This window comes from Dicentrarchus labrax, unplaced genomic scaffold (assembly GCF_905237075.1).
Source record: "Dicentrarchus labrax unplaced genomic scaffold, dlabrax2021, whole genome shotgun sequence".
In the NCBI taxonomy this organism is placed as follows: Eukaryota; Metazoa; Chordata; class Actinopteri; family Moronidae; genus Dicentrarchus; species Dicentrarchus labrax.
In genome coordinates this window covers 12,822,358-12,832,362 of record NW_026136721.1, presented here as the reverse complement: position 1 = coordinate 12,832,362, position 10,005 = coordinate 12,822,358, and the positions used below count along the sequence as shown (strand labels likewise).

Here is a 10,005-nt window from a genome sequence, read left to right as displayed (position 1 = left end):
ACCCACAATAACTATGGGACCACAGTGCTGTACCACCTGACAGTATAGAGTTACAGATACCATACATCTACTTGACTTTTGTGACCAAACCATTGACATTTGTAACCCTCAGACCATCACAGAATGGAGAAAGTGAATAAGTAGCCTTCGTAGCTGTTTCCATAAATAACAATAGAGGACTGTGGTTGGACTACTTGGCTGTCTCTGGAAAAGATCATCACAGAAAACACTTTCACAAATAAATAATTTAACAATTTATCTGGACAAAATGTTTTTATTAAATTCTGTTTAAAGCCAGTAGCATTAGGGCACATGCAACGAAAAGATTAAAATCAGCTTTAATTAGGTTTGGAAAATTACTCAACAAATTGATTTGATTTCATCGTTAATATAAACTCATTGTCAGTGTTATACAGAAACCCAGCTGAAGAAAAAGATGAGAAGGGAAAATCTTATGATGAGAAAACAATTCATTTACATGAACATGTACATGCTGTGACCACAGGATAAGGCACTTGTCTCCATATACATCTTTTCATGACTTCACCTGTCCCCATCTCAGTGCTGCCATCAGAGCTATTAGCCCTCATCCTTCTAGACCCATTGCCTCCCTCTCTGCCATCCAAGCAATGCCACGCCAAGATGTTTATGGGAGTCGTCTGAGCTCGCACACACTCCATCCCACCAGGAAAGGAGCAACTTTGCCCTTCATCTGATCTTTCACAATCAGTCTGCCGCAGCCAACGCGGCCAGAACGCAAGACCCAGATCCACCCATTGGTAGGTTAATCCACAAGAGGCCGAGGACACTAACCAGTCTCTGACCAAAAGGCCGACCTGTGAGGGAAGAGAACTGAGGTCCAGATCTGCAGCTTCCTTCTCCAGCTTCTGGCGCTGGCTAGCTGCAGCCTCTCTCAGCTCTGGAGAGGCACTCTGGTTAAACTTCTCTCTGGCAGTGGTGTAGGTGGGTAATCTGGTTGACAACACGCCACCAGGCAACAAAGGTTGAGCCCCAGATGATTCAGACGGCTGCTCTATGGACATCCAAAACTGGTCAAAGGAGGATCCCAGAAGACGCAGGAGGCGAGAAGGGCGGCGATGTCTGGGTTTGGGCATGTCGTGGTAGTCTTGAGCGTTTGTCAGCAGGGTGTATGGGCGGACTGACTGCGAGTAGGACAGTAGACTGGCTCTCAGCTGAAGAAATGGTGAATCCCAGCCTGTGTCCTCCTTGTCTTGAAACAAAGTCACATTTGGAAGCTGATTCTGGGTTGAAATGTTAGAAGTAAATGTTGCAGATCCACATAGAAGGACCGACACAGATATCCAGACTCCACAATTGAGCGGTATAGGCATGGTCTTAGTTGTGGATAGTAGAAGAATGAGGAATTGTTCCTCTCGTTTTTCCTTTTCACCCGTTCAGTTATGGATTCTCCTCTAGGGACCTCAGGGACTCCATGTACCAAACACCAGACATCCTTGAGCTCTTAATCAATAACATACTGAAATTAGTGCCTTATCACACAAACAGCAGGTGTATTATTGAGTTCGGCCTGAGTACACCTGAGCTCCCACTGCTAATTCAAGGCTCTGATGTTTTGGCTAACTTTAATGCAAACATACAAGAAAAATCTGAGAAGCTTTATTTTTGGTTCATGTGTCAACAACCAGAATTACTAGCATTTTAACAGATTCCTATGTGTGCGGACAGGTAGAAAAGACAGGAACTGAGCTGTCACCAAGGAGACATTTTCATTGAGATGAAAAAGTAGTTCTGCTTATTTCACAGCAGACCCAAGAAAAAAACAATTTGACCTCGATTTAGTGGAGCTGTGTCAGTGACCTCAGACACAAGATCTTCAAAAACATCAGCGCTCTCACACAAAGAGTGCTCTTAGATCGGTTCAAAAACAAGCTTCTGGGTAAATTCCCATCATGATAACGACATGGCAGAAAATATTTAAAAAGAGGGCAGATGAAACAGGTTTGCAGAACAAAGCAGCATTTATTCTGATCTACACAAAATCAGCTGTGTAGGTCAAAGGCACACTATGGCGTAATATCAAATATATTTCAACATTATACTTAACTGTAAATATTTGTTCTAATTTAAGTTTTTGTTTACATCAACATTACAGTAATACACGTCATAAATACAGTCATATAAAGTTGCTTATACTTACATAGCAATAACAAACAGCAGAATGAACCATAAAATACTGCATTTACACAATGTGGTTGATGATACAGCAGTTCTGTAGTGCGTGCGTGTGTGCGTGTGTGTGTGTGTGTGTGTGTGTGTGTGTGTGTGTGGGGGGGCGGTGCTTCCAGAGAAAACCTGACTTGGCACAGCATTTGAAAGATTGTAGGTATATTTCAACATGATGGTGTGTGTATATTGACCTTTACATCCACCCACTTCTCCTGTTTGTCCTCCAACTCAAAGTGAAAAAAGCTGGTCATGTGATCTGTCCTGTTGCCGGGTAGACTGTGGTGGGGGTCTGGATGTGGGAGGCGGCACGCTGCGAACTGCCGCGTTGCTGTGGTCTGCTACCTTCGCCCGATCTTCCAGAAACTTATCAAACTCTGAAAGGGACAGTTAGAGGTGAGTGTGTGAACACATGAACACACAGGCAGAAAGATAATTCTGAAAAAATATCTTTACATTAAAAGGTGGCAATAAAGCAGTAAAGAGCATAACATACCTTCACTGGACACTCCCTCACTGACTGAAGACTGCTCTTCCTGCATTACCAAACAACAAACCTTATCAAACATCCCACTGTCTTATTTTAAAAGAACATCGTACATAGAGGGACATGCTTTCTCTTACCATATCACAAGATAACCATTTGTCAATATCGTTCTGCACAGAGTTTTTTGCTGGTGCCATCTAACAAGAAAACATAATCAAGAGAAGGATAAGGTAACAGTGTTAGCTAAATTTACACAACATTTTGTACTTTTATGTCACAGGACTTTTCTGTGTTATGGTGGCATACACACCCCTCCTGTGACCTGCAACCTCGTATCCAGTGCTCCAGCAAGGCCCTCCACAGCTCCTGGGTCCTCATACCTGACACTGGAGACAGGAAATGTAACAGTATTGTAATGCTGTGATGTAATGTATGCTATTAAACCAAATATTCATTTTACATTTAGAAAAAAATGGTTATTTCCAGCTTAAACAGAACATACAGACCCATAGTTTATTGAAGATAAAGTGTGTAGGAACTGATCACTATATATTATATCAATCAATCATATTAATCATAACAGTGGTGTAGAGGGACAAGCAGCTGTCCTTTCTTTAAATATAACGTCGCCTTTATTTAACAATCCTAGTGTCATGTAGCGTAGGCAAAACGTAAACTGTAGATTTCTTTCACTGGAAGTTTAGTGGCAAATGTCTTCAGGCTCACCAGTCAGATTGAATTTCATCTAACTATATTTTAAAATGGTAAATTCAATTATGCACTTAAAAGCATTTAGTTTTAGTTTAAGATTACGGATATCTCTATTGTTAATCCAGTTACGGCTTGTCCTAAGGCTACCACAGCAAGACACCACAAGTGATGAGGCACTTTCATCAGTTATAGTCAGTGCTGCACCCAAATAAAAAAACAAAATAAAATGTGGTGGGGGAATCATGATCACGATGAGTGTCTATCTGTCACCAGTTTGCAGCGCTCACCTTTTCCTCTGATCAGCCAGGGAGTTGCCTCTCGTCTGGGCAAACATGTCAAACTCTTCTTCCTCTTCTACAAGACAGAGGATTACCTCATTAAGTCACAAGTGAATGAAATACAACTTCCTCCATATCTAAATTGCAATAGCAACACATATTTAATAATAAAACTACAGCATCCAGTTTTTTCTCAACATCCTGAAAATACACAAGCAAGACTTCAGTTTGATATGTATGGATATCGTAAGGGAGTGTGCATAAAAAGCAGTAGTTATACAAAGTTATCTCACTGTGGTTGGGTGAATGCCGCTCATTGACGCAGGTGCTGACTGCTGGTTGGCTAGTTGCCGTGATGACAGCAGGCTGACTGATAGTTGAAGGCTCAGGGCTGAGGTCGATGAGGCTCTGGCTTGGGGTAGAGCTCTGATAGAGTGAGAATATTTAATAAATTAAGATGGAAGACCTTTACACCTCACAGTTTTCTGACGCAGTCCAGCATGAATTAATTTAAACAAAAGATAAGAGATCAAGAGCTTTCTTACCTGTTGAGTATTTGTCATTTGCGCCTTGTTCAGTCTGTCAAACCTGAAACACAATCACAATACAATGAAAATGGAATAAGTACGATACACACTGCACTCTTAAAACTAACAATTTCGTCATAGTCCAAAAGACAAAATTAGGCTGCAGCACACCTTTCATAACGGATGAAGGCGTTGTTGAGGTCATCGTTGACCACAAGCAGCTCTCCAATAAACTCTTCATCCAGCAGCTGGGGGATGAGCTCCACCACTCGAGTCTGCATTTTCTTACACATCGAGTACAGCTGCTGCTTGGAGGAGGAGGAGAGAGAGATTCATTCATTCATTCTTATCGCTGATGACATGGAGTAACAGAAAATCAAAATCAAATTTTGGTGTACCCAATTTTCTACATCCTGCCTCATCTACTTTTACATTAATACTTGCATTTTACTCTTTGACAACATGATACCAGTACATGCAGTACAGCACAGTTGTACAGACAGCATGAACAAAACAGACACCAAGAAAGGTGTAATAAAGTTAAGTAAAGCATATTAAAAATTAACATCTCTGCCTATTCTATAACCTTTTGTCCACATAAAACATTTACACACATGTAACATGTTATACAATACAAAAATGTAGCCTGTACAGTTCAATATAAAGTCTCATTTACGCATGCGCACGCGCATGCACACGCACACGCACACACACACACACCTGTAGCAGCTCTGTATCATCTTGTTGGCTCTGTCCAGGGGTTAGCTCATTCAGCATTTCTGACATCACAGTGAGATTTCCCTTCACCAGCGCCAGCTCACTTCGCAGCTTCTGTTCCTAGATAAGAATTATTATTTTTTTTTTAATCAAAAGCAGTCAAAATTAAGTTTATTTCATAGTAACTAACTGCTAATGTTAGGGGGTTACATACTAGATGACACCCACAGCCACAAAGAACAGCCTCAAACTTTTGAAATGCAATTATATTTTAGTTATTGGCTTTTTGTTATTATTATTATTCTTTATTATTTTTTTTGACACTGAAAATAAAAAAGATGCTTTCGTGTCAACGTGAAAACCAATTGATCTTGAAATATCACTAATATCAGTCAGTCCTGGTTTTCTTCACCAGCTCGATGTAGTCATAGTAGAGTGTCAGGTGCAGTGGTACCTGTTCTGCAGAGAGAGAGGCTGGTCCCTCACTGGGCTGGACTGGCGGTGAAGTATTCTGAATGGGGACACTGGCTGGTGCTTCTGGTTGCGCCTGATGTGTGGGTGCAGCGACAGGGGTTGTCTCAGGAGTACCGTTTTCTGGGATACTCTGCGAAATGAATGCAACGTTAAAATCTGTCAGACATACAGTTTAGAGATAGATATCTGTGCATGCATTTGATTTGGTTTGTTGTTTTCACTTTTGCAGACAGTCTCACCCTATTCGGAGTGTGGATGGGGGACAGAGCATCCAGGTCTGTCATGGGGAACTCCAGACCGCGTCTCCTCAGATCGTCATATACGTACACCACTCCCGCCAGGGAGGGAGAGCTACGGAACGCATCAGCCCACGACTGTTGGTGGGAGGAAGAACATATGACAAAATACAATGCGATTACCTGATTCAGTTCAGAAATCAGTGTTCAATAAGATATTACAGAGGCCAAACGAGGATTACATGTAAAAAGAACAAGACAACAAGAAAAGCAACATGCCTGACTCTATCTAATGGTATCAGTCTATAGCCACATTACACTTTAAAAGCTTTGGGATGTCAACACATCCTACTTACATACTGAAATATCTCAATACAAGGGAACACTGTCAAACCACTTAAAGCAAGCAAAATAGAAATTTCAATAAAAAATAAATGAATATTTTTGCTGTTAGGACAGTTGGTCAGACAAAACTAGCAACAACTATTTAAAGACATCGCCTATGATACTGGAAAATGTGATGGGGACTTTCTTTCAATTACTTGCAGACAGTTTACATCATATTACCGTCTGCGGGAACATCCACATACCTGTATGAGGCTGAGCACCCTGTCATGGAGGGCAGTGGGGGGGTTGTATTTGGGCAGAATGGAACGGACCAAAACTCCTTCGACGAACTCCTGCGACGCCACCAGAACGTGGAAGCGATGGCCACAGTTCTTCACACAGGCCTCAAGAACCTGTGTGACAGGGATACAGTCCACAATGTAAACAAGGTGTAAATGAAGTTAAATCTCTGTACAGTAATTTAACCACTTGCGTAAGCACACACAGTGAAAACTATATCCCCTAAGCCACAAGCCAATCAGGGCATGGGTCATTCTGGCCTTCAAATTACACTCTCCCACCCTGCGACCCTCAAATCATGAAAGACTGATTGCAACTTGTACATACAATCCCCGACAGATGATTACTCACAGTAAGGGCCAACATGATCTCTTGGAAGTTCTTGTTTCCTACAATTCTCTTCTTAATGGCTCTGACTGAATCTCTGGGCCTGGGAAAACAAAAACAAATTTGCATCATAAGATCAGTATCTTAATATTTAAATATGAAAATAAACAATAATCCTTTTTTTAATGTTTGTTCATGGTTTCATGCCTCGCGTGAAAAAATAGTTAACTAAAAACCTTTGGGGTTTTTTCTTTATAGATCTAACTACTACAAACACATTGCATTTCAGACGTACAGTGACATTCCTCACAGCATTACGAACCAAACAGCAAAAACATGCAGATGTACATACGGTACAGTGTCCTGTAGCGTATGTACTGATTCATCATATAGGTTAGACAGTATGCACCAGATGGGGATAGTTAGTAGCTTCTTGATGAAACCATGTTGCTTGTGTGGGTAACCTACCCCTCGTCCGTCTCATTGATGATGTCACATATCTCCATGTTGAGCCCCCAGTCCTCCGACTGCAGAGAGCCGCTGGTCGCTCGCTCTGTCAACAGAAAGGGAATCATGTGAAGTTATAGTTACACAGTAATACTCAAATGAGAAGAGATACATGTCACAATAACCAGAAAACTATCATCCGATATAATTTCTGCAAGATAATAAGAAGTCACATGGGTCAGTTTAGCGGGTCTTACCAGTTGTGGTGATTCACACCACATGTAAAGACAAAAATGACAAACAATACATAAAATGTGTTGCCTAGACATTTCTGGGTCTGCCTTCAAAAAGGTTGACTGTTTCAGTTATATCCATGGATTTAAAGTGGTCACACACAGCATTGATACTTTAGATTACAGACCTGGACAATTCATTTTAAACCAGAATGTTGCATTGAAAATTACATTATTGTTAAAGGGAAAAACACCCATAGTCAATTAAATCTGATTTAATTGCAAATGTGTTTATCACTTAGAGTCAACTTTTGTATCACACATAGTCATTTGATCCATTATTCACAGTCTTAATGCAGGCTGTAAATAATGTGCCCCTGCTCGGAGATGACTATTTGGATGTGGTTGGATAGTATTGGACTGAAAATGGCCACTTACTGACAGCACAAGCAAACAAATACAATTTTCATCAAATAATAATTCTAAATGGTTTAATAAGCGCCACCATTATTAAACAAGGCCTCACCTAGGCAACCTTTATAATATAAATAATATAGTGAGATCCTTACTCCTACAGATAACACTGTTTTTAAAGGAACTCGTTGTTTATTGTAATAAGCTGATTAAGAGAATGGGTTCTCAGCTGAAACATGGATTTCCCACCAAACTATTTAGCAATCAAAGCCAGCTTTCTTTGCACTCCACCTCTCACAGGCTCCTCATAAGTCTCTAAATCTCCTTAATTCCTTTCCACCTACACCCCCAAGACTTCTCCAAACCCTCACCACTGCCTTTCTCAATCCCATATTACTCCCTACCCCTCACTGCATCCACTCTCTCCCCTCCCCTCCCCTCCCCCCTCACCCCCTCCAGCTCCCTCCACTTCATGTGACTGTCAGCTGCTTCTGTTCTCATTCGCTGCAGAACCAGCTGGAGCCTCCCTGACATTTATGTGTGAGAAAGTAAGTGGATGAGATAAGAGGAAGGAAGGCTAGAGATGGGTGTGGGACATGTTTTCATTACTTAAGGCATCTTTCCAGCCACCAGCAGCTAACCTAAATCCTTTTTGTGGATGTGTTGGCTTTACAGTTTAACAGTTGCTCTGCCATGATGAGGAAAAACTGCTGCTTTGAAAGTTGTGTAACATGCCATATGCTTGTTGAAGAGGACCAGTAACACTTGAGCATAAGGTGTGAAACTGTAGCTCGACAAACTACATCAGTGATTAAGGAAGTGAGAGGAAACATTCACGGCCTCCTTGATTCGCCATATTAGTTGTCGCTTAACGTGCAGCAACCAATGGCGCACAAGATTGAGAGGAATAAGTCCCGCCTCCGTCGAGTCATAAAGACATCTCTTTTATGTTTCTGTCAAATTTGGAGTTCATTATTAAACATTTTAGATTAAGAAAACCAAAATTAAAAGTGTTACTAAGTTGCCTTACATCCCCGGCAGAGTGCTGATAAAATACTGCGACATGTTGCTGATTATTTTTAATTAAATGATGTGAAATTGAGTCCAGCGGCGAACAAAACCTCGCAGAAATAGTTCCAAAAGCAGCTGCGACTTACCGATTCTCTGACCGACGGGCGTTGAAAACGGGTTTCCTATGAGAAACTCCATTTTCTCCCCGAGCGAAAACATCGTCAAATGTCAAACTTCCACTATGTAGTAAAGTAACGTTGCAACTGGTGAGCTCCAAACTGCGGTGTTTCCTTTTGCTCTCAGTGTCTGCCGCTGCCTCAGAAGCGCACGGGCTCGATAAGAGGTAAAATCGGTCACGTGAAAACACACACACACACACACACACACACACACAGCCAGGAAACAGCAGACATCAACACAGAGGAAAATAATCCCATTTACAGCTTTTACACCGTCTGATTAAATACCAGACATGAATATCAAACAAGGGTTTCAGTTGCAGCGCCCAGTTCATTAAACATTAAACTCTCAGAGGTATTCAGGTGAGTACAACAGAAACATATGTAGGACCTATAGACCTGTAGGCTATATATTTTGAATGCAAGTAAGCAGGCCTGTTGTCAACAACCGTTTCACAGTGTTATACTATTGGCAGTGGTGGAAGAAGTATTCAGATCTTTTACTTAAATAAAAGTAGAAAAATACCACAATAAAAGAAAATATTTCAAAGTAAAAGTCCTGCATTCATGTACCAAAACAGTATTGGCTATATAGGCCAATATATACTGCCTCGAAGTTTAATCCATAACAATGAACATTATTTAAACTGTTTTAGGTTTCATGTAAAATCTTCATCTGAAAAGTAAATATAACTGTCAGATGAATGCAGTGGAGGAAAGAAAGTATAATAATTCCCTCTTAAAGTATCACAAAATGGAAATAACTCTTTAGAAATAGCGTGTTTTCTCCCAGTGGACCTTGGTTTGAACCAAGTTTTAGAGTAGTAGTAGAGTGGCAGGCCAGGAAACTTTTTGAAAAGATAGTGATAAATATCCAAAGGGAATAGAAAATATGAGTAGTAGAACATGTTTAGCCTGATGTAAACCATGAAAATGTCTTAAAGGTTCACATTGTGTATAAATATGAGTCTTCTGCTTGAATAGACAGTTTGATCTTTAGAAAGGTCATCAAGTTGAGTTTCTTCTAAGAATTTGGGGGGGATGGGCTCCAGAAAATGATTAACACTTTAAAGTATTTTGGGTCACTCCTTTAAATTGAAGCAATCATGAGACTGTATCTCTTTTCCAAGGA

General features: G+C 40.8%; 2 protein-coding genes across 2 annotated transcripts; both read right to left on the bottom strand.

Moving 5' to 3' along the window:
* Positions 1-254: 254 nt before the first annotated feature.
* Positions 255-1,834, bottom strand: LOC127354972 (noggin-2-like). Its single transcript, XM_051385382.1, has one exon. It carries the CDS (start codon positions 1,350-1,352, stop codon positions 471-473), a length of 882 nt encoding a protein of 293 aa, XP_051241342.1. The 5' UTR covers positions 1,353-1,834; the 3' UTR covers positions 255-470.
* Positions 1,835-1,981: 147 nt separating this feature from the next.
* LOC127354971 (target of Myb protein 1) lies at positions 1,982-9,033 on the bottom strand. The gene is made up of 15 exons (XM_051385381.1): positions 8,841-9,033; positions 7,058-7,142; positions 6,614-6,692; positions 6,226-6,375; positions 5,639-5,773; positions 5,380-5,529; positions 4,929-5,045; positions 4,380-4,513; positions 4,227-4,269; positions 3,975-4,107; positions 3,691-3,757; positions 3,003-3,078; positions 2,830-2,889; positions 2,702-2,741; positions 1,982-2,582 (listed from the first exon to the last, which is right to left on the bottom strand). The coding sequence occupies exons 1-15, from the start codon at positions 8,911-8,913 to the stop codon at positions 2,437-2,439; spliced, it is 1,488 nt and encodes a 495-aa protein (XP_051241341.1). The 5' UTR covers positions 8,914-9,033; the 3' UTR covers positions 1,982-2,436.
* Between the last annotated feature and the right edge of the window lie 972 nt (positions 9,034-10,005).